The 21,886-nt window shown below is 53.8% G+C and overlaps 10 protein-coding genes across 10 annotated transcripts; 2 read left to right on the forward strand and 8 right to left on the reverse strand.

The window, feature by feature from the left end:
* Position 1: 1 nt before the first annotated feature.
* On the reverse strand, positions 2-2,894 carry POSPLADRAFT_1043887 (hypothetical protein; the record flags this gene model as incomplete). Its single annotated transcript, XM_024478405.1, has 12 exons — positions 2-712; positions 762-1,040; positions 1,113-1,271; positions 1,445-1,539; positions 1,649-1,871; positions 1,921-2,010; positions 2,061-2,104; positions 2,156-2,188; positions 2,246-2,283; positions 2,336-2,419; positions 2,550-2,767; positions 2,829-2,894. The coding sequence occupies 12 exons, from the start codon at positions 2,892-2,894 to the stop codon at positions 2-4; spliced, it is 2,040 nt and encodes a 679-aa protein (XP_024343250.1).
* Positions 2,895-3,295: 401 nt separating this feature from the next.
* POSPLADRAFT_1132015 (hypothetical protein) lies at positions 3,296-4,887 on the reverse strand (the record flags this gene model as incomplete). Its single annotated transcript, XM_024484163.1, has 12 exons — positions 3,296-3,409; positions 3,467-3,517; positions 3,572-3,609; positions 3,661-3,754; positions 3,810-3,860; positions 3,912-3,916; positions 3,969-4,160; positions 4,211-4,235; positions 4,288-4,403; positions 4,472-4,609; positions 4,661-4,773; positions 4,823-4,887. Coding segments are annotated over 12 exons (1,002 nt in total), but the record flags the coding sequence as incomplete, so codon positions are not given.
* A 58-nt stretch (positions 4,888-4,945) lies between these two features.
* On the reverse strand, positions 4,946-5,460 carry POSPLADRAFT_1132158 (hypothetical protein; the record flags this gene model as incomplete). The annotated part of the gene is made up of 4 exons (XM_024484178.1): positions 4,946-5,065; positions 5,122-5,269; positions 5,317-5,362; positions 5,421-5,460. Coding segments are annotated over 4 exons (354 nt in total), but the record flags the coding sequence as incomplete, so codon positions are not given.
* A 1,112-nt stretch (positions 5,461-6,572) lies between these two features.
* Positions 6,573-8,051, forward strand: POSPLADRAFT_1038633 (hypothetical protein; the record flags this gene model as incomplete). The annotated part of the gene is made up of 8 exons (XM_024477415.1): positions 6,573-6,734; positions 6,768-6,912; positions 7,011-7,115; positions 7,168-7,218; positions 7,272-7,422; positions 7,478-7,567; positions 7,624-7,907; positions 7,962-8,051. The coding sequence occupies exons 1-8, from the start codon at positions 6,583-6,585 to the stop codon at positions 8,049-8,051; spliced, it is 1,068 nt and encodes a 355-aa protein (XP_024343253.1). The 5' UTR covers positions 6,573-6,582.
* A 389-nt stretch (positions 8,052-8,440) lies between these two features.
* Positions 8,441-9,866, reverse strand: POSPLADRAFT_1133035 (glycoside hydrolase family 16 protein; the record flags this gene model as incomplete). The annotated part of the gene is made up of 8 exons (XM_024484293.1): positions 8,441-8,514; positions 8,567-8,626; positions 8,679-8,769; positions 8,839-9,067; positions 9,122-9,214; positions 9,335-9,442; positions 9,499-9,663; positions 9,718-9,866. 8 exons carry the CDS (start codon positions 9,864-9,866, stop codon positions 8,441-8,443), a joined length of 969 nt encoding a protein of 322 aa, XP_024343254.1.
* Positions 9,867-10,521: 655 nt separating this feature from the next.
* Positions 10,522-12,171, reverse strand: POSPLADRAFT_1177937 (hypothetical protein). The gene is made up of 7 exons (XM_024488554.1): positions 11,945-12,171; positions 11,467-11,889; positions 11,312-11,412; positions 11,161-11,261; positions 11,060-11,106; positions 10,906-11,009; positions 10,522-10,850 (listed from the first exon to the last, which is right to left on the reverse strand). The coding sequence occupies exons 1-7, from the start codon at positions 12,077-12,079 to the stop codon at positions 10,601-10,603; spliced, it is 1,161 nt and encodes a 386-aa protein (XP_024343255.1). The 5' UTR covers positions 12,080-12,171; the 3' UTR covers positions 10,522-10,600.
* Positions 12,172-12,532: 361 nt separating this feature from the next.
* POSPLADRAFT_1132324 (hypothetical protein) lies at positions 12,533-13,297 on the reverse strand (the record flags this gene model as incomplete). The annotated part of the gene is made up of 3 exons (XM_024484198.1): positions 12,533-12,652; positions 12,703-12,728; positions 12,784-13,297. 3 exons carry the CDS (start codon positions 13,295-13,297, stop codon positions 12,533-12,535), a joined length of 660 nt encoding a protein of 219 aa, XP_024343256.1.
* A 48-nt stretch (positions 13,298-13,345) lies between these two features.
* On the reverse strand, positions 13,346-15,173 carry POSPLADRAFT_1166485 (hypothetical protein; the record flags this gene model as incomplete). The annotated part of the gene is made up of 9 exons (XM_024487922.1): positions 13,346-13,628; positions 13,728-13,803; positions 13,861-14,014; positions 14,071-14,187; positions 14,579-14,652; positions 14,715-14,782; positions 14,833-14,921; positions 14,974-15,059; positions 15,113-15,173. Coding segments are annotated over 9 exons (1,008 nt in total), but the record flags the coding sequence as incomplete, so codon positions are not given.
* A 422-nt stretch (positions 15,174-15,595) lies between these two features.
* On the forward strand, positions 15,596-18,819 carry POSPLADRAFT_1132861 (hypothetical protein; the record flags this gene model as incomplete). The annotated part of the gene is made up of 10 exons (XM_024484261.1): positions 15,596-15,646; positions 15,709-15,787; positions 15,845-15,972; positions 16,256-16,411; positions 16,465-16,593; positions 16,635-16,863; positions 16,916-17,036; positions 17,090-17,236; positions 17,303-17,747; positions 17,833-18,819. The coding sequence occupies 10 exons, from the start codon at positions 15,596-15,598 to the stop codon at positions 18,817-18,819; spliced, it is 2,472 nt and encodes an 823-aa protein (XP_024343258.1).
* Positions 18,820-20,004: 1,185 nt separating this feature from the next.
* Positions 20,005-21,257, reverse strand: POSPLADRAFT_1130975 (hypothetical protein; the record flags this gene model as incomplete). The annotated part of the gene is made up of 7 exons (XM_024484013.1): positions 20,005-20,305; positions 20,400-20,457; positions 20,521-20,623; positions 20,767-20,826; positions 20,849-20,944; positions 21,000-21,140; positions 21,216-21,257. The coding sequence occupies 7 exons, from the start codon at positions 21,255-21,257 to the stop codon at positions 20,005-20,007; spliced, it is 801 nt and encodes a 266-aa protein (XP_024343259.1).
* Between the last annotated feature and the right edge of the window lie 629 nt (positions 21,258-21,886).

A 21,886-nucleotide genomic window follows, 5' to 3' on the forward strand; every position in this document is an offset into this window, starting at 1 on the left:
GCTAGATGTCAGCAGGTACCCCATCGATGTCGTCCATTGGTTCGCCATCTGCATAGGCCTTCTCCATAGGTTCGCCATCAACGTCGTCATCTACCATTGGAACACCATCCATGCTGTCGATAGGTTCGCCATCGATATCGTCAATGGGCTCGCCATCTATATCAGCATCAATGGGCTCTCCATCGACGTCGTCGATCGGAGCGGCCGATGCGGCATCATCGTCGCTCCCGACATCCATGGGTTCTCCATCGTCGGAATCAGGTACTGGCAGTACGGCAGCTACTTCTTCAGCCGGCTTGAACGCACTCGTTTTGAATTTGGCTGTGAACGCGGGGGTAGTCTCTTTCACCTCGCTTACAACTTGTTCCTCCTCTTTTGTGGGTTCCTGGATAGTCGAGCCCTCCAGCCGTGCGCGTAGCTCGGCAGTGAAGTCAGGCGGGAACACTATCCAATCCTCCCAGATGTCTACGACGCTAGTGATCTGCTTCTTAAACGTCTCCGCCGTTATACGTCCGGGGAATGAATGGTAGATCGTGGAGAGATGGTCGAACACAAGACCAAGCCGTGACTGGAACTCCTGGCGGAACTTCCAGGCCATAGGGAGAGGGGCAGCGGAATTGTGCAAGATATCGCAGATCAGATGTAGGCGTGCTACCTTGCGTGGCACCGGTGTGACGTCCACAACGAGAGATGATATGATGATGTCCGCAACCTAGGGCATACTCAGTCCATAGAACATTACTGCTGATGTCTCAACCTACCTCTCCAGCTGCCTCAGCATGTTCGAGACTGAAGGCCATGCAGCGGGCAATCTCTCCGCGTCTTCCGGTCAGAGCACGAAGCATAGCTTCGAATCTTCGCCGTGCCAATTTGCCAAGTTCGTTCTTACGGCCACGCTCTCGCTCAGACTCCTCTCCAGAATCAGTCGAATAGACAGAGTTATATCCCTGCAGCGACCCATGTGAGCTGACATTTTTGAGAAGCGATGAGACAACATACGTCGTCCTCAAACTGAGGCTCAATGGGATCCCGTCTTTCCACTAGTGACCGATAAAATCTGTTCCTTCGACTCTGCAGAGCAGATGAAGGCATCAGCCTACTGACTCTGGGACTAGCAGAAATATCCTTGCCTCGCTTTTCAAGAAACTGTATATTGGATTTGACTTCTCGCGTTCGCGCAAAGAGTCTTCATATTCCATGTCATGACCCTTGACTTCTGCAGCGACGAGCCGAATGAATTGATCCGATGTCTCATCTGCTTCAATGGCAAGCTGCGCGCGAGGGCTCCGTGAACGCCGTAGCGGCGAACGACCGTCGAACCGGCGGTCGCGGCTGTATGACCGATGGCGGGAGTCGCGGTGACGCGAATAGGACCTTGGACGGTCATGGTCCCTGGAGCGCGAACGCCGCCCAGACCGGAAGCCGCCAAATGGCTCGTATTCACGAGAGCGTGATCGAGAGCGGGAGTATGAACGATGTTCAGCTCGGTCACGTCCACGAGAGTGGCTTCTACTTCTTGACCTCGACCTCGATCGTGACCTTGTTCTCGAAGGCGAGCGTGACCTTGACCTTGAACCTGACTTCTTCACGACTGAAGAATGATCATCTTGAGCACTAGACAAGACATACAACTCAAGGAAACGCCCACCATAGAGTGGCTTCGCGGCCATGGGCACGGCTTTACTCCATCCCACACGGAGGATGGACCCGCCCCAATCAAAACCATCTAGTTCACGCAACGCAGCCTCAGCATCTTTGCGCTTCATGAATGATACAAAGCCGCTGAGTCCAGCGTTCTTCGTTCGCCGAGTTGTGGTCATGTCAGCGCCAGGCCCAACCGTAGCATCTCCTCGGGGCCACATAATCTTAACCTTACGCAATCATGAGACAAGGGCAATCAATACTGGGACAACTACGTACGGATCCCACCGGGCCCACGCGAGCAAAGAATATGCCCAGACTTTGTTCAGTGACATGAGGAGGGAGATTTGCTACGAAAACGTTTGAAGTCTGGACTTGCTTCAATACGGTTGTACGGGAAATACAGGACGAGCAATTACCTCAGGGTCACCGCGATCTTTGCTGCCGCTCTGGCCTTCGTACGCTGGAGAGATATGGTGAAGCGATTACTGAGTTTACTACCATAGCCACTCACCTGCAATGGACGTGACGGATCTCCCATGCGTTACTGTTTACCATACCTTAATTTCACTAAGCTGAGACAGCGTACTCCAGAACCACTTACCATGTCTTGAGAGTCTCGCTTCCCGGTCTGCCTGCTCTCTGCGATCAGGTAAGCCACAGGAATTTGACTGACAGCCCAAAGCGCACGTACCTCTTGATCTCCTCAAGGAACGAGTCCATAGCACGCTTGCCTTTCGGCTTCGGCGCCGGTGCCGGCGGCGAAGGGGGCAACTGGCTCAGGAGAAACGGTCAAGTTTAGATGCAGATGCACGGCAGAGCAACTTCGCCTACATACCGATGACTCTCGCTCGAATCCCCGGAGTGGCTGCGAGCTCGTCGCTCGGCCCTTTGCAGCGGGCGCATACGTGCCCTCCTGGCCCGCCTTCACAAACGCTGCCCCGCTCTTTTTCCTGTCGACGCGCTCGCCCTGGAACTCGTCGAGGAACTCCGCGTACGCCCGCGCAGCATTCTCTTCTTCCTCTTTGCGCTTGGCCTCCGCGGCCTCTTTCTCCTTCTCTCTCTTAGACTTGCGGGCGGCGCCCTGCGTATACAAGGAGCGCTTCTGATCGTCAACCTCCTTTTGCTAACATAGAGAGCAGTGGGTGAGTGCGGAAGGACATAAAAGAAGGTCGTATCCGTCGCACTGGGAACGAAGAGTCTTCGTCGTCGTCATTAAAGAAAGCAGCCAGCTTGGACTTCGTTTTATCCATGGCGTAGCTGTACCGCGGTGGTACAAGTTTCAGCTGTTATACGATGTTCTGCTATCTCGTTAGAGAAGCTTCGCTACGAGAGACAGCATGGGTCAATGTGTAAGCGCCCGTATGTTCACGTTATTACAGGCGCTTGTCGGGCATTTGCCCAGGCCAGATCTATCTGAGGGACAATTCGTTGTACATCTGCGGGCATTGCGCATTCTCTGCAATTTACTAGCTACTAGATACATTTGCATGAGAACACATATGTATACATTTGCTCGGCCCTAGAATGCACCGTCATGTATGAGGGTAATTGATACGAGAATGAACAACGTCCGACTCCAGTGTCAAACACCGAATACAACGAACAACATAATGCTTCGCATTCAAGGCACGGACAGTCTTTGCCGGTGGTTTCACATGAGTAGATTCGCAAGTCCACCGGATACATATGCCATCGGCTTCATTGGTGGATGCGGTTTCGCGTCAAACTGCGTGTACTCTTGCGAGCCGGCCGCGTCAATGCGAATCTGGATTCACGATTGATGTCACATTCGCTGTCTCAAGGAGAGCAAAAGAATACTCACGAAGGCACCCTTGTTGCCTGCTTGGTCGACGTAGTTTGGCGCAGAGAAGACCTATAGGCGAGTTGTCAAGATCACCACTATAGAGATCGCAGAGGGCAGACTTACGGTGGTGCACAGTCCATCGTGCTCGATCGCATATCCGTCTATATACAGTGTCGATGGGTGTGCTCTTATAGAGAAAGCCTGACGCCTACCTTGCCGTACTTCATGACTGCGAATGACGCCAGTGACGCCGTTAGCTTCACACCAACGCTTCGTCACGTCTGGGCCGAATGCAATTCCAACACCCTGAAATAAGATATGTTCAATACTAGTCCCAGCGGAATCGGACCGTGTTACATACCCGCTTGCTAGGCCCTCTTCCAGGCGTGTCTTGTGGGTCCGTCCACAGTAACTTTGCAGCATATTTGAGGACAAGATCAGAGAAGCAACGGCATCAACGCACCTCGCCTGCAAACAGATGTCAGCTTGGGCGAACGAAAAGGAGGATTTTGTCACATACACATGAGTCCTTCCTGGCCCGGCTGACGACCTATCCGCTCAATCTTACGGATATCGTCGAGTGTAACTCCGTCTTTACTGAACAGACCGCCGTGTACGACGAAGTAGCGCTTTTTGCCTTCTGGCGATAGTATCGCGTTCCCAACAAATCCTGATGGAGGCTTCGTCGCGCATATCAACGTCGCAAGGGGCACTGGAGACAAGGTGAGCCTTCGGACAACGTGGGGTGCGGCATCCACTGACTGGTCGTGAAGACATGCGCGAAAAGCTACGCAAAATGTGAGGGGCCGGCAAAAAGGGAACAAGATTGGCGTGCATACCTTGTATGTTTGCTCGCCGTGCTTGTGCTTTGCCTCGCCTTCGAAGCCGTATGTTCGGTTCATTTCCTTAGTCTCGTGGTTTCCACGGTTAATGTACATGGTCTTCGGGTATAGCCCTGGCAAAGTGGTCATTTGGGTGAGATCATAGTCAGATTAACGGGGTTGGGACCATAGGCATTCATACATTTATAGGCCAAGGCCGTGAGGATAACCTCGATTGACCATGAACCACGATCCACAAGATCCCCGTTCATCAGAACACAGTGCTTCTCCGTCGGTTGTCCCGTTAGTGAGTAGAGATGGAGCATATCGTAGAATTGACCTGGGAAACATTATCAGTCTGATGTAGTCAGCGCACGTAAGACTAGCCTACCATGTACGTCGCCGATGACATCGCAGGTCATCCCATCCTCTAGGTTCAACTTCACAAGACTTTCTTCTTGTACGAAGTGCGAATGTGCGCCGAGGACAATCTCCCATACATATCTTCAGGCATGTCAGGCGGAGCGTTTATTCCTCAAGGTCTGCGACTCACCTACGCGGAAGCGCCTTGCCTTCCTTGAACCATTCAAGCATCTGGTTCACAAATTCGAGGCTGATCGTGAATTTTCCGTCCTCAGTCGTAGGCAGCTTGGGGCCTTTGTAATCCCTATCTACATCACAACCCCCTACGACGCTGTGAGGACAATTCGGGCAGAGACAAAGCTTCAAAATTACCTTCGGCTATAATTTGGTAACATCTAACAGCAGCGCTGGATTCATCTTCCACCTCAATAGCCTATGAACCTCGTGAGTACGTTGCGTTTTGCAAGGCGCATGATGCCCTGCACGGACCTTCTCGAACTCGGCTTTGCGCAGGATCTTCTGAGTGCTGTCGAGCTGCGTGCGCACAAGCTGATTTTGTGGCTCAAGTGCCAGCAGGCGGCGGAAGTCAGCGATTGCTTGCTTATATTGCAATGTCTGGAGATAACATGTAGCTCGTCTGCAGGGACATTCAGTACCGAGGCACAACACCTGCTCTGCACATACCGGTAGTATGCCTTGGCATACTTCGGATCAAGCTCGATTGCCATAGCTATTCAAGAATGGGCAGTCAGATAGTTACTTCGACCAAGGGATGAGGGAAGGCGTACTGGCGTCGCTCAAACCGTAGCCGTGCTCTTCGAGCTTGATACGCGTGTAAGCACGGTTGCACCACAGCGTTGCATCGCGCGGGTTGAGTTCAATTGCTTTTGTGTAGAGCTCTGCAGCGTTGTTGAAGTGATGACCTACGGTTCAGGCATATTCCATGAGCTTCTCTGATCCAAGACCAGTCAGCGAGGGCATGCGCCTCAAGAGCTTACATACTCGTGAATGCTTTGTTGGCTTCTGCCTTCACCCTTGCTGCTTCTGCCTTGGCCTCTTCAGAAGCATCTTGAAGCGACAGTTGTGCTAGGGCGGGTGAGGGCGGAGGGGATGTTGCTGGTGTGGACACGGTAGGGGTCGAGGGCACGGACCGTGTGTCGCTCATTGATACCTCGAGATAGAAGCGTGTATTGATTTGTAGTGATGGAATAATATGTCGAGACGGCACTTAAACCCGATTGTAGATAAACCGTGAAGGATGGTCGCGTGTGTAAGTAAAGAGCGCGTGCGCGCGAAAGTCGATCCCAGTCGATCATGACGCTTACGTCAGCACCGGCGCCACAGTTGATGGCAATAGAACGCATGTACTTATTACTGCCAGCGCCTATGACCAAGTTCAATCCACTAAGTTAGATCCATGGTTTGTTACGCCGAGCGATCCCATGCCGCAAGAATACGTATTGCATCATGCGTAACGCAGACCATGATCGGTAATGGTGACTGATGCCATGCATTGTATTATGCTTATGACCGGGGAGCATTGCATAAGCATAAGGTTTGCTCTACACTCTTATATCCTGGTTCCTCACTTAACAGAAATTTCTCCCCAGGTACTTGCATTTCCGTTGTCATTGTGGCCAATAGGGTAAGTCAGATCTACCTGAATCGTCAGCGTACACAGCACACAATCTCAGGTTGTTGACACCGGTGCACACTGATCAGCATCGTCAGAGACTAACTTGAAAAGCGCGCAGGTGAGAACCCTGGTCAGCAGTTATGAGACGACGGACAATCGCAAAGGCACTCTGCCGAGAAGACACGCGGCCCACTCGTAAATCCGGATCCCCGGGTGGGTCCCCTAGTAGAATATATAAACCCTCCGCATAGATTCTCCCATCGGCGCCATATTATCTTTGTGCTCTTGCAGCTTCGCCGACGCCGTGATCCAAAATGACCTCGCCGAACCGACCTTTGCGTCTATGGGAACCTGTGCCCGAGCCGCCGACAAAGCTTGGACGGTACCGCAAGCTTGCACCCCTTGCAGGCATCCACGTCTCCCCCATTTGTCTTGGCGCGATGAGCATCGGAGACCAGTTGGGCAAGTAAAACTTTGGCGAAATGGACAAAGAGAGCAGTTTCAAGTTGCTTGACGCCTTCTATGCCGCCGGTGGCAACTTCATAGATACAGCGAACAATTACCAAGATGAGACATCAGAGAAATTCATCGGCGAGTGGATGGAGACGCGGTGCGTGCGAGACCAAATGGTTGTCGCAACGAAGGTGGGTAATCGCCCCCAGAATTTATATGTAGGCCGCTAATCAGGGTTTCTTCGCAGTATACCTCTAACCTAAAGAATTGAGATAAAAGCATCCCACAGCAGACGCACTACATAGGGAATAACATGAAATCACTATACTTGTCTGTCGAGGCGTCACTCAAGAAACTTCGCACAGAGTACATTGATATTCTTTATCTGCATTGGGTCGGTGTAAAATATGTTTTGGAGGACATACGACCTAACGGTTCATCCGCAGTGGGACTGGGATTGCGGTGTCGAACACAAAGGAAGGTTCTCTATCTGGTATGTAGTCTTACTTGAAGCCAGAAGCCTGTAGCAGCACTCATCTCAGATATACAGGGGATCTCTGATACTCCAGCCTATATTGTTGCTAAAGCGAACATGTATGCGCGACTCACAGGGAAGACACCTTTTGTCATCTACCAAGGTGCCTGGAGCATCTTACAGCGCGATTTCGAGCGCGAGATCATCCCAATGGTTCGCGATGAAGGTGCGCAGTACTCGTCTCTTCCGCTTTCCCGTAAGCTTACTCGAATATCCTCCAGGCATGGCGCTTGCCCCCTGGAACGTCCTCGCCGCGGGTAAGATCCGCTCCGACGCGGAAGAAGAGCGTCGGGAACAGACTGGCGAGAAGGGTATGCTACTTGTTATTTCTGATACCACCGATGTTGAGACTGATGCGAGAGTGCAGGCCGCAGGGTATGGAACGACGCGTGGAAGCGGACGCCCGACGAGCGTAAAGTCTGCCAAGCGCTTGAGAAGGTCGCCGCCGAGGTGAACGCCAAGAGCATCACGTCCGTGGCGATTGCGTACGTCATGCAGAAGACGCCGTATGTCTTCCCGATTGTCGGCGGGCGTAAAATCGAGCATCTGATGGACAACATCGACGCGCTGAACATCGCTCTGAGTCTGGAGCAGATTGCGTATCTAGATGGCGTGCTGCCGTTCGATGTAGGGTTCCCGGGGAGCATTATTGTGAGCGTACATTTATCTCAAATTATGGGGGCAGTATGCTGACGAGTTGCTCAGGGCAATGGATCTGCGTACAGGCTCCCATACTTGTCGACTGGCGCGTTCGATAAGTGGCCGTACCTTGAGGCGATTCGTCCCGCAAAGTAGCAAAGATATGATGCCCGAGATTGACGTTTGTGATGTTTGAGCTACAAATAACATTTGCAAGATTGATGGATCCTGAACAAAAATACTTGCTCGCTTCAAAGAGGGACCTGTACCATGTCGATACTCGCCCTGCGGTATTTCTAGACATGATCGGAATAAGTATATCCAACTTTAGAAGTACGTTGAACGTTTGTCGCACGTTGAGGATTCAGGTTGACGTGTCTACAAGCATAGATAAGAGGAACGGAAGAAACTGCACTAACGACACATTGAAAGAACGGAGTGGCTACAAAAAACTACTTGTATATCAACCGCGATACAGCACCAAAAGACGAGGTCATCGCAGTCGTGGACGTGACTATGCATGCGGAAGCAAGTGCACATGATTGTTACGTGTAGACGCGAACAGCGGCGACGTCCCAGTATGAATCATGGAATGAGCTTGGGTGATTGTTCACCCAGTCTGGAAAGGTACTTCAGCATCACAGAAGAGCATACAATGGTCATATACATACCGACACAGGTGCCAGAGCATCCGGCTGCAGCGTAAGACGAGCCACCAGCCCAGTCTCCGCCTGTTTCCAAGTATCAGACATCGTTTCGGGCATCTTTAGAATCCGGACTTACAGAAAGTGAGATCGAAGATAAGGTTGTTGTTTTTGCCAAACTCATTACCGATGTCACAGTCCGTGCTCGGGAAGTACGCGACCGGTTGATTCTGAAGATTACGAAGGGGAGGGGGAGGCGATCAGCCTTTCTTTGACTGACTCGAAGTGCGGTAACATACCCAGTTGTTGGTGTTGACCTCGTCAGCACCACTCTGCACATCGCCAGGGACAGTGCTGTCCTGTCTTGACCAGAACCAAACTTTCACTTCGTCGCTTGTCCTCTCCATAGCATACCAACCTCCACCTGCATTGTTGAAGTCGTGACCGAAGCTATTGGAGGTGGGATTGTTGACACCACATCCGCTGTTGCCATCGGTGTTGACATCACAATTCAGTGATCCAGCAGTTCTATATGGACCTCTCAGTTTGATTTAATGGTGGCATCCCAATGCCTGCACTTACCCAGACATATCCCGGCCAGAGGAGGGCATACTGCAAGTGGTGGCGACATGGAGAGACACCAAATTAGGTCCTTGGTCGTTGACGCCTTCGATCCTAACCATAATTTATTAGAGGGAGAAGGGAAAATTATCGTGTTCGATACTTACTGTGCGGATCGTATTGTTCGGAACATGAGGGATAGCAGTCTTCAGCAAAGGGTGGTGTGGTCCTTACACGTATGTACTTACCACATCAACTTCGCCGTTTGCTGGCCAGTTGGGGCCAGTCTCCCAAGCGGCGGGCCAGGTACCACAGCCCACAGGCATGTGTCTGACATCAAAACTGCGCGACGTAAATTATTGCCTGGTGAGACGTACAGTGTACAGGACCATACTTACATAACGATGTGTGTGCCGAAACTATCCTGGCTCTGAAGGCGAACACTTTTCCTTCCAGGCCCCGACGCCGACAATACTGTCGTGGCGTCGGCGCGCATAATGAGCGTGTCACCATTTGCATAAGTAAGGTTTTCCGCTAGCGCCGTCGCTTGGGTTACATAATCTCTACGTTGAGAGTGTCAATGGATGGGCATTGTGCATCCATACATGACCACTCACACTCGACCGTGCGTCGGGTCGGAGATGGCCTCGTGGGTCCAGGTGTTGAGGAAATCCTCGCCGATATACGTCTTGTCAATATTGTACGTGCCGGCCAGCGACCCGACAACCAAAGACGAAATGGTAAGGAAGATGTCTGAGGTGCGCATGGCGGCTAATAAATGAGAAAGGGTTGGTTCCTGAAGGAGGAACGAAAGAATAAACGGGGAGAAAAAAATGGATGGTGAGGTTCCACCATTTTATAGCAGGCAGGTATCGCAGTGCTCGCGAGTCTCCATACGCTACTTGCAGCATGTGCACCTGGATGTGCGGAATCGGTAGCTATGCCAGCGTTGGTACCTGCAAGTCTCGGGATGGCCCGTACTTCCGACATCAGGTCGCCCGAAACGATGCTCTGGATTGCCAAGCTGTTTGATCAGAGCGTATGGAGATCAGTGCAGACGCATTGCACCATCCACGAGACCCTCGGACAAATCATGTCCGCGGCTTATAGGTCCTATGCCACTTCAATCGTCGTTCATGCTAGGTTACGTAAGTGAAACAAAGTGCATCATCTTTGATCGGGATCCCGTTGATCAGTGCATGAACACAGCTTATACTACACCGCTCATCGCGTACCTTAATGTTCAGTTCACGAAGTAGTTACTATCGTCTTGGCTGCGACGCTGCATTTGAGCGGGCGGGTCCGATGATAGATAGGAGGTATTCGGAGGCGGTGGGACCTTGTGTTGCATATGGCTCTAGCGCGCAAGGCCGCGCTTTTAGGAACAGAAGGAACACCTGAACTCACAATCCCATATGTCTACGTGAGCACACCACCTTGATTGTATACTTCTTCGAATCCTCTTTCCCGCGTTATCTATCTCATGTAGAGACCGCGTGGTCATACGATACTTGTCAGGTCGAACGTGCTCTCTCCATCTCTTTTAACAGCCACTCCTTTCTCCGTCACGATCGCGGTAATCAGTTCGGCAGGAGTAACATCGAAGCTTGGGTTGTATACGCCATCGAGACCCTCGGGAGTGATCATCACCGTTGCCTGCTCCTTGAGGCCCTCAGCATCGGTCCGCACGGGATACAGAGCGCCTCGAACCACACACGCCTCCAGAGCGGGCCTGTGTTCAATCGGAATGCTAATACACAGCCTAGATCAGCAGCGCCGGCACGGCTGAACGGTTCGGGACTCACGAGCTCCCATCAGCGATGTCGAGGTCAACCGTACTGACCGGTGCAACGACGATGAATGGGATTTTGTGTCTCGCAGCGAGAACCGCCGCGTTGTATGTTCCGACCTGCGAACGGATTAGCCATGTCGTGATCATGACGAGCGAAATGTAAGCACTTTGTTAGCGGTGTCGCCGTCCCTCGTTATTCTATCCGCTCCGACGGCTATCAAGAAAATGCCTGAGAACTATAGGCTAGAACAGGAATGTGTCGACTGACCTACAGCATGGATGCCATGACTTTGGAAAAGTGATCCGACCATGCTGTCGCAGAGCATCGTGGATGGTATATTCAGAGTTTGAAGCTCAAACGCGGTGAGTCTGAAACTAAATTAGCCGCAGCCTGCATATTTGGCCAAACCTTTACCCACCGTGAGCCTTGATGATATGGTGTTGATTGCGTGTAGAAGGCGCGCTGTAATCGTCCTGTTTCATGAAGGTGGGTGATGAGGCCAAGAGCAGTGCCGTAGCCCTACGGTAAGCTGTAAGGAGATATTATCTGATAACTATGACACGGGTTGCATACCGACGTCGCCAGAGATCCAGTATTGCATACGGTCATGACATTGAGATTTGAGCCAGACAAGCCCTTCGCTGCCCATTGCTCGAGAAGCCACTCGGCACCATGTCTTGACATCTGTTTGTTTCTCCCGACGTCTTCCTCATCGATTTCCTTCCCTTCCCTGATCAAGTCTTCTGCAATCGCACGAGCATCCTTTCCGGCGCGGACAGATTGCTCGAGGATATTGGAGAGTCGTCTTGTCGCTGCACCAAGGTTAACCGCAGTGGGGCGCGCAGTGTTGATATATGAGAGATGTCCCTCAACGTGTTCTTGCAGTGTCAGAGGGGACGTCAAGAAGTCTGGCGATGGGTCTGCCTGTAATGCGCGCGACAGGTGTGACGCGATGGTGAGGGCGGCTAGGGAAGCAATAGCCGGGGCACCACGAATCTACCAGCTGACAAATGAGGAAGTCTAATTTGGAGGAAGTATAGCGGCTGCGCACCTTCATTGACTTGATCGCATCGTGAGCTTGCTCGATTGTGCTGATCTCGATGAATTCTGTAGTGTGAGGCAGCAGGAGCTGGTTTACGATCTCAATTTTCCCCTCAGATGTCCTTATTGACGTGAGACCAGGCATGGCCTGTGTGCTTTTGGAGCAAATGATGAAAGGGAGCTGCAGCTAGGTCGTGAATTTTGCAGGTCGTCGAGTGCCGTGGACGCGAATTTTGCGGACGGAACGAAAAGTGTATACGATCGATCGGGCGTCGCGTGTGATCGGTCCCAGTTTCCCCGATTCCGGAGAAGACGCCCCGCCACAGCACGCTGGCACTTCCCCACATTAGGCCACACATAACATGCGCAAACCGCCTCTACCGACAAAATTGATCCCGGCATCGTGACACAGGTGAGCAACACGTTTTCCACTTTGCGTCTGAATTATCAGGAACGCGCGAATTTGTTAAGGCGGAATGGCTCTCGCGACCACCTTTCTCCGGTATGATATAACATTTGGGGAGCTTGTAACAGTATGTCTGTATCCCCACGACTTGAGAGACATTACACGATTGCTCTTTGGCCTTCAAGTTGTCCTTTACAAAGCGATGGGCAGCTGCACACTGTAGTGTCCAGATGATTCGTCCAAATTCACGATCTCGCAGTCTGCATCGCTTCCATCCCCGATCTGTGTCTCCACGCAGGTAAAATCCATTGCCTAAGACGAGGTTCAATAGTGAGAATGACAGCACATTCCGTTGCACCCACCTTGTCAATCACGGCCATAGGGTGGTCTGCAACGGGTGGCAGTCAGTACTTGGCACGCCTCAGCACTGCATAGGTACTCACGCCAAAGCCCTGTGTTGTACACAACGCCTTGCCCGGCATGGGCAACGAATGCTCGCATTGTCGCCAAGTCCGGCCTGTCGCCTTCCCCATTTAGCGCGACAATTACCAAATACCTAGTTCCCGGCTGCGGCAGCTCCTCCCCGGCGCCCATCGGTATGAACGCCTGGTTCGTGTAAGGGTGCCTCTCCAGCAGCTTAACCGTCCACAACCCGCCCGTTAGTACATCGATTGGATTGCAGCGGTACACGGACAGTCCCGCAGTTGCGCCAGCGCCGGCAGGGTACGATGATTCCAGCAGCGCAAGCTTATGAAACTTGATTGCAGTGCCTTGGTTGGCGCCTGTTATCCGTGTTGTCCGGGGGGACGGCACCGCGTTCACGTCAGCATATGCTTGGACGACTTGGCCGAAAGGCGCGAACGCCTCAGGTGTGAGCGGCAGCGCGGGTATGATGAGTCCAGTGGGGCCGGTCGCGGAAGTCACGTCCGACGGCACAGCAGCGTTGTCCGTTGTCATATCTGTGGTGATATCCACCCCGCCGGGAGCGTCTTCGCCGTTCCCAACAGGAGCTCGACTACCAATCACGCGCACGCGCTTGACGCCGCCGTCGGGGTATATTGTGATTTTTACGTGTGTGTACGGCTTCCCTTCCACGTCCTGAAGCTGGAAGAAATGTTGCCGGTGTGGACCGAGCTTCGTGCGCGGGAGGATAAGAGTCCAATCAGCTGTGGCATCATTAGGGATGAGCGCGTCGCTCGCCGTCGCGTGCAGCTCGCAGGAATAGGGGAAGTTGCCTTTGAAATGCGCTGTATCGATTTCAACGGTCGAGAGATACCCCGCATCGCCTCTGATTATGGTGTGTTATGATCAGTATATGCATTCTCTGGCTCGCATCGCATCGAGGACTGATGTAGCCGAGCGATGATGGGAATGAAACATGACTAACAATTTGAGAATCGCCCAGTCTTTGTGGCCTTTCTGCCGGCTACGCTTGGTTTCCCAACCGTCGCCCATGTCTTTTCCTACCAATAGTAGGTATGACCACACTGCGCTGCAGACATGGCACGATGTTCGCTCACCTCTACCAGGAAGTATCAGGTTTGAGCCGACGCCAAAGTGCTGATCCGAAGTGAAGACAACTCGTCCACCAGAGAAAGCATGTGCGAGGTCAAACAACGCTGATTTACTAGCCGGGAAAACAGGTGCCACAAGTCCATATACACGGAAGCGGGCCTACGGGGAATAGTTCGCGTTCACAGCTGGAAAACATGTTATTCGCAGATACTCACAATACCGCCGTCTGGGTACATGTTGAGTTTGACGTAGTTGACCCTCGCGGACTGCGGAATTCTGAATAGATGTCTGGAACTGGGGCCAAGTTCCACTTTAGGAAGAATTTGTTCCCACTGTGAGTAAGGATCAGTAATCACAGATGTGTCAAAGAATGGAATATAGTATTGGTATAAGATCGTGATTTTGCAGTCTCCACATCATGCAACATCAGGTGGAAGGGCGCGATCCCCACGGCGCGACAGAAGCTTGTGCGGGTCACAAGTCTCAGGATAACAAATGTCGATTTCAGGGTGCTCTCCCCATTCCTCGCCTCATGCAATGGATGCTACTGCGTGGTGGACATTCTGTCTCCCGTGCTGTGAGCTAAATCGCATCCCAATCCATTTGGAACTGGTTCAAAGGAGCTCGCAAACATGCAATTAGTGATTCCCCGCTGCTACCGATATTGGCAGTTGAACAGGAATCGCACATGATTGACACAATCCTATCTTAACAAAAACGTACTTGCGTATCATTTTCTTGCGGTGAGTCGGCGTTCGCGTAGAGGGCGTCTATGGATACCTGAGGTGCTTCGTTACCTGGTACCCAGCACCGATAAATCAGCCATCGCACGGAGCATAGCACATCGGTATATCCAGACCGTTGAAGTGTGCCGTATCCACGTCAAACCCAATGATCGAGCCAGGGGTTCCTAGTTTGATGATGCACCTAAATAGGCTGTTGGGCACCAGTAGAAGCACATCCATCACATATCGTACCAATCGTATGTTGGATTGTGCCTTCTGGTTTCCCATCCGCTAAACAGGGCACCCTTCGGGCCGAACTGGCCTTTGAGGCTCGGTGCGGGCTGATCGCATACTGAGTCGCCGAGAATACATCTCAGGTCGAAGAGACTTTACCTCGACTAAGAGCAGATGGAACGCTTCTGCGAAGAACTCATCTGAAACAGATACCACCTGGCCACCGAGAGCAACACTAGAAAGTTCTTGTATGGCCTAGATGAGAATGGGATTGTAGTACAGCGGAGCCCTGGCGCACCGGTTGCTGTCGAGAAGGTCTGCTTGAAGTGATCTAGGGGAATACGCTCAAAGCCCGACATCGTTGTATGAGCACAAGCTGTTCGGACGCGTCCGAGTCATTGAGCAAAGGCGCCAATCGAACAGGCAATCGAGATTAGATCGTGCGCATGTCGGCAATATCCATGATCTCATTCTCCCCGATCGTTGCCGTCTCGCTCTTGCCTCCTGTGCCGAGACAAAAAGTGTTGGTCTTGCTAGAGCTAAATAATAGACGGATGGATCATCTGGTTCTTGCGGAAACAAGAAGACCCTGCCGTCAAGGATGCTCCGGGTCATGTGACGGGCAAGGCTTTCTAAAATAGGCTATCAGTGGCATGTTCCTCCGTGTCATGGAGCCCGTCTCAAACACAATCACATGCAACTGCTCTGACCATCGCCAATAACGCTGCTATGGCTCTCCGTGCCGCGCAGTACATTCCCCTACTCACACCATCATCTCGACATGATAGATCACCTCCTGGGTCGCCCTACTCCATCCTGGAAGAGAGTCCAGGTGAGCCACGGCCGCACGAGCACAGCTTGTGAAACAGTTCGAGAGCGCTGACGCCACCGCAGGTATTCCTGGTGATCTTCTTTTGGCTATGGAGGATTTTGCACGGAAACCCAGGCGGCCCTCGCCTTCTGTGGTTGAGACGTGCGAATAGAGTTCTGCGTGAGTCCGGATGTTGTGGAACACGCGCAGGACCCTGAGAAAGCTGCTGTACAGAACGATTCACTCCATGGCAGCTCATTGTGAGCACACTGACTGGCGTCTACACCGTGCGCAATCTTGACAAGATCCTAGGGCTAGGAGGCAAGTGCTCTACTCTGACTGAGGGCGTGCATAAGGCTGATGCGTTACTGTAGCGCCTGAACCACTTGCAGGTCTGGTAAGTTCGCCACATTTTCTCGTATCATTGCAATTCTGCACACGCCGTGAAGCTCTGGCGGACTGTAGAGGACAAATTTTCGAGACAGCTATCCACTACTTCTAATGTGTGCTTTTATCGGAGACAACTGAGCTTCTGATCGTTCGCTCGCTACATGCGTATGGCTGTGGATCAACACATAGCAAACCGCCGTTTGTGTTGATCAGCATAGATGACGCTTACTTTCCCAACAGTATTCGCCCTCGTACTATCGTGCGACCTGGATTAACACAGGTCTCGATGCGGGTTTCGCCACTGCCATGTCAATTCGTCCGAAGTGGCTCAAGGACTTTTGCTCCGTCCTCTTTGCTGTATACTACATCATATATGCCCACGAAGCTGATGAGAAGGTGAGCCGTAACGTTTATCTAGCTTCGGGCCTGTCTCATAATCTCATTCGTAGCTACGTAAATTCCGAGCTGTCCCGACTGTCGAAATGCTCCGCACGACTTGGGAGAAGACAGCCAATCCATATGTCAGTATGGTTCTTCCAATGCTTTCGCGTCGGACCTCATATCTCTTATGCAGATACGTGCATTCACGTATTTTCCGAAGGTTACCATGAGGCGGAAGGTGCTGCTTCCCCGTCCTCATGACTCAGCCTATAAGCGACCTGTGACTGCCTGGCTGTTCTTTGCTCCTCCAGAGCATCACCTTGCTCGAGCGACTGACCTTATTCTTGATGTACCTGGGGGTGGTTTCATCTCCATGACCCCAGAACATCACGAGGAACGCCTGCGCATGTGGGCTGTGCGCACGGGCAAGCCCGTCGTATCGATCGACTACGGCAAGGCGCCGGAATGTGAGTGCGCCCCACTACGACTCCGTCCGGTCCCTAAACTGCAGTCTCGCAGACCCATACCCATATGCTGTGGATGAATGTTTCGACGCTTACCGCTCGCTGGTCGACTCTGGTGGACAGATCGTGGGCATGTCCGGGCACAAGCTGAACATTATCCTGTCCGGCGACTCTGCGTGAGCCCGACCTATCTTCACTGCTTGCCCAACTAATCCTTCCTTCCCACCAGCGGTGCACACATCGCGACATGCGTCGTGCTGCGCATCCTCGAAACGCAGCTCGCAATTCAACGGCCCGCCGCGTTCGTGCTCTCTTACGCAACGCTGGACTTCAACTTTACCTCCTGGATGACGCCCGCGAACCTGCGTGTGCTGCAGTCGGAGCAGTCCTCGGGCCACATTCCCGGGCTCGCCGCGCAAAAAGACCACTTTGCGCACGCCAGCCCGCTCTCGATGGTCGGCACGCGCCGGCCCGTGCGCCGCCGCCGATCCTGGCGTGATGCACTCCGCACGTTGTCCTCCACAAGCCCAGACGCCGTTCACACCCCCGCGCTTGCAGAAAGATTGCCGGGGTCCGCGTCGCAGGACGACGAGGCCGGTGACATGGCGGATGTGGAGGACGATGCCGAGCCAAAGCGCTCGTCAGAATCGGCAAAAGCGCTTCAAGCTCGCGTGCGCTTCCACCCACATGTTCATGAGGTCGCCCCCGAGGGGAATCAGAAGGAGAAGGAGTCCCCGCCTCCGTCCAAGGATGTCGTCCAAAGCACGCACCTACGAGCACCTGAGGAGCCTCACGCCCCGGCGCAGGAAAATGCGCCGCTGGGAACACGGCTAACGATGACGAGCCGTACCGGGTACTTCCAGGACCGCATCATTTCGCCCAGCATGGTGAGTGTCCCTTGCCCGGCGCTTCATCACGCCGTCCAGTCCGCGCACCACGGTTGCTGACATCACTGATTTCCCCTTCTCGCAGATGCGCGCAATGGCGATTCTGTACATCGGCCCGTTCCGCAACCCGGAGTTCAGCAGCGACTACTACCTCTCGCCCATCCTCGCGCCGAGCCGTCTGCTCGCGCAGTTCCCGCCGCTGCTGATGTCGTGTGGGGAGAAAGACCCGTTCGTGGACGACACTGTGATCTTCGCGGGGCGCGTGCGCGAGGCAAAGCGCGCGCGGCGAGCCGAGCTCGACGCTATGCTCGCAGGAGGTAAAGGCGCGGGGAAAGATCACGATGTACGGGCCCTGAGGCGGGAACGTGACCTACTCGCGAGCCAGGGCGACGAGGATTGGGTGACGATGCACATCTTTTCAGAATGGAGCCACGGGTACCTGCAGATGCCAATGCTGATGCAGGAGGCACGCACCGTGATCAACGACCTTGCCGACTGGATGGACGGCCTGTTCGCGAAGCTGAACCTGGATCCCGTGCGGTCGAAAAGGGAGAGGGCGGCCGCCGCGAACGATTTCGTGCGGGGAAAGCGTGTGTCACCGCCACGTGTGTCCAGGTCCAGGACGGCTCTTCCCCCGATGGAGAGCGGATCGACGTCTGTGACCGAAACGGAGCAGGAGACCGAGACAGACGATGTCTTGACCTTCGAAACTAAGAAGAGGGCATCGCCACATCCGAAGCGACGGTCGTCGCAGACATCGCCGACACCGAGTGAACAATCTGCTCCATCGAGCGAGGACGTACTGCCGCCCCCACACCCCTCGCTTGAGCGAACCGATAGTGAAGACACCGCCATCGGTGAGCCCGCGGGAACAAGATTTGATCTGTTCGATATCGTCCCGCAACAGTCGGGGAGCGGGAGCCAGAGGCATAGATCGCGTGAGCCCTCCCCGGGGTTTCTTAGCAGGACCGCCACTCCGGGGAAAGCAGGTCAGACCATTTCCGAGTCCGAGCTGATGAGGAGGCGTCGGTTGCTTGACTCCCATTTGATCGTAACGGACCCGCCCAGATAGACATGTACGTTATTCGTCGCTCTCGGTATATATCGACCGCTGTTGTATTTTATAATATGGTCAATGTTATGTTATCAGCCAAACCTTCCGTCGGCGCGCCTTGATGTCCGAGCAATCATGCATGGCTCACAAGCGGCCAGCCAAGAGGAGGGCTGAGACCGCTGTCATGTCGCCAAATTCCCGATGGAGCTCGCCATCGGGAGCAGACAGTTGCTGATTATTATTATTATTCACGATAGGGACACTCGAAGGGTGCACCGCATTCGGTGCCGAGAAACGCTCGCAATGCCGGGCGACTGATGCACCACTGTTGGGACAGCAGACCGAGAGTCCGCGTTTTGAGTCTCGAGGGACTCGAATGCGCTACACAGCGAGACCGGGTCGCCCGGATTGGGTCGGTGGGGGAACAAAGGCGTGCCACATTTGTGCACACAGTGTAGTTCAGCAGAGGCTTCTAGTGTGCGGGAGCACAAGGCGTTACTGTGACGTGCTGCGAACGTGTAACTGAGTGGAAGAGCGGGAGATTATGATATATTTTGACTGATGGTGTGCTTACGTAACGGATGGGACTGATGAGGGCATCTGAGATTGGCGCTGGAAGCTGGAGGGCGTGAAGGTGGGCGGATTGGAGAGAGTGGTCGGACGTGCGCACCCTCTGGAGTGGTGGCTGGCGCTGATTTGGCGTGCGCAGTGGCGGTGCGCCCGCATCCTTCATCTCAGATGATGCGCCCTTCTTTCCAGGGCTATAAGAGAACCTCTCGTCTTCTTCCCCTACACGCCGCTGCGTGATATTCTTCCCGAACACGACCCCCGCACGCTCCCATCTCCAGTGGCACCCTTCTGTCACTGGGCACACCGTCCCGGCCTACTGACACCGTTCAAACGCCAGTTTATAAGCATCGAATATCAGAAACGGTTATCTGCAAGCGCCTGTCAGTCACGGTCAGACATGGAAGTGGACGCCTCGAGAACGGCTGCTTCTTCCGTTCTGAACACTTATCCTCACCGCACCTTCCAAGCCTATCATTCCTCGTCCCCTAGCCTGTGCACCGCCCCCGCACCAATGTCGCCAGGAACGTACCCAGGCTCCAACAACGATCTCGCTGATCGCTCATATATGGCCCGCCCCGACGAGCCACGCGCCACAGCGTCCTCGGACAGAGCCCATGCCTCGTCCAGCCGTAACTACTGGCCTCGATTCTCCCCACCATCCACTGCGCACCATCCTACTCGCAGCGAGACATGGCCTCCATCCCGCACACACCCTTCCGCGTCGCCAGCCGGCCCTCTAAGGCTGCCTTCACTGACCACGATCATACCATCTGTAGACGCCCATAGATCTGGTTCCGAAATCCAGCGTTCGCCGACGGCCTCGTTCAGCTCAAGCCAGTCTCTCCCCGCTTCCCTTCCACCTATTGCCTCCCTGGGGGGAGGGGGAGGGAGTTCCGGCTCATCGTCGACTGCGCTCCCACGTCTCCCCCCGATCCTTCAGGTTGAAAAGCAGCAAGTCACTACTAGCGCCACGCAGGCTGCGAGTGCCAGTCGGCGGCGAAACGAAGCTCACTTTGTCTGCCCCGTACCTGGCTGCGGCAGCACATTCACTCGACGCTTCAATCTGCGAGGTATCCCTGATTGTGGCTGAAATTCGTGCGAGCAACCGTATTGACTGTGCATTGTTACAGGCCATCTCCGGTCACACACGGCGGAGCGTCCCTTCATGTGCGAATGGCCCGGTTGCAACAAGGGGTTCGCCCGACAGCACGATTGCAAGCACGTATCGATCTCCACGTTCCGTCTCGAGAACCTCGTTAATTGTAATTCACTCTCGTATATAGACGTCATCAGGCCTTGCACACCGCCAAATCACAAGCAAATGTCTGCCAAGGATGTGGCAAGACATTCAGTCGCCTGGATGCGCTCAACGTGAGTGTCTCGACTTGCACGGACCGGCATGTCAAAATTGACGCCAATCGACAGAGACATTGTGCGTTGCCTTGGTGCCGCCACCTATACATAACCTCGTGCTGACTTTGTCGTCCTTCACAGTGCGTTCTGAAAATGGCGCCGAGTGCCGCCAGATGACGGAGTCTTTGGCGTCGTCGTCGCGGTTGACGCCGGACGACGACTGGGAAACCCGAAGCACGTCGACGGTGCGCAGTGGGCGCCGGTCGCCGTGACACAAATGGGGTGAAGCTTTGACACTCCTGCGTCTCTGTCTCTTCGTTCGTGTACGATACCTCGTGAGCAGTCTTCTCGGGCGTCCGCGCATCGCCGTATATACCATGCCCCCTCCTGCCCTGTGTCCCCCGTCTTGTCCAGGCCTGTCGGATGCATATGCAAGCGTCCTATGTCTCTGTTCGCGCGCACACGTTATCGACTTATCGGCGCGTGCGTACCCGGATCCTCGATGTCGTGCTCGTGCTCGTGCCCGTGTCCATGTCCGTGTCCGTGTTCGTGTTGCAGCCACCAGCCGGTGAGAGCCGGCCTCAGGCTCGGTGATCGAGCCCCCCCACACGCACGCGGCATAAAGCAGTGGGAAATAGCGCTACTTTTCCGTCCCTAGCGGCTATCAACAGAGGCGCCGAGAATTGCACAGCATGATCATGCTCGTCGGTCCGAGAAGGGCGGAACCTGATGATCTGCACTCCGCAGCAGCGGCCTGGGGCTTGGTGTTGTAAGCGAGACAGTAGCACCAGGCCTCCTCGGGCAAAGCTCCCTCTCATAGCTCGAGACACTGCTAGAAGCCCAGGACGACGAAGGCTAAGCTTGTTCAACCGCTGATTGGGTTGCGAGCGGTGGATCAACGTATTCAAATTCATCTTTGGACTGACAACAGATTCCCAATCTAGGTTCACAGAGCGCCCTGGAGCACGAATATTGAGCAACAGCACAGCAATACATGGTGTTAATCTCGGTAGCCACCTCGGCGACGTGCACCAAAATCGTGGCACGTGCAGGCCGTCGTTAGAGACATGACAGCGGGTGCGTGTGATACGCCTAGGCGCAGAAGAGTCGGCGCGAAACAAACACCGCCCGAATTCCGATCGGATATCATCAGGTCCGCCCC

The sequence above is a fragment of the Postia placenta genome (genome assembly GCF_002117355.1).
Source record: "Postia placenta MAD-698-R-SB12 unplaced genomic scaffold POSPLAscaffold_2, whole genome shotgun sequence".
NCBI lineage: Eukaryota > Fungi > Basidiomycota > Agaricomycetes > Polyporales > Adustoporiaceae > Rhodonia > Rhodonia placenta.

What these genes read in the sequence shown, in the direction of transcription:
- POSPLADRAFT_1177937 (XM_024488554.1), bottom strand. Translation starts at nt 12,079, where the DNA reads ATGCCTGGTCTCACGTCAATAAGGACATCTGAGGGGAAAATTGAGATC. An exon ending in CTGGATCTCTGGCGACGTCG is followed by an intron (nt 11,413 to 11,466) that starts GTATGCAACCCG and finishes AGCTTACCGTAG; the next exon opens with GGCTACGGCACTGCTCTTGG. An exon ending in TCATGGCATCCATGCTGTAG is followed by an intron (nt 11,107 to 11,160) that starts GTCAGTCGACAC and finishes TTTTCTTGATAG; the next exon opens with CCGTCGGAGCGGATAGAATA.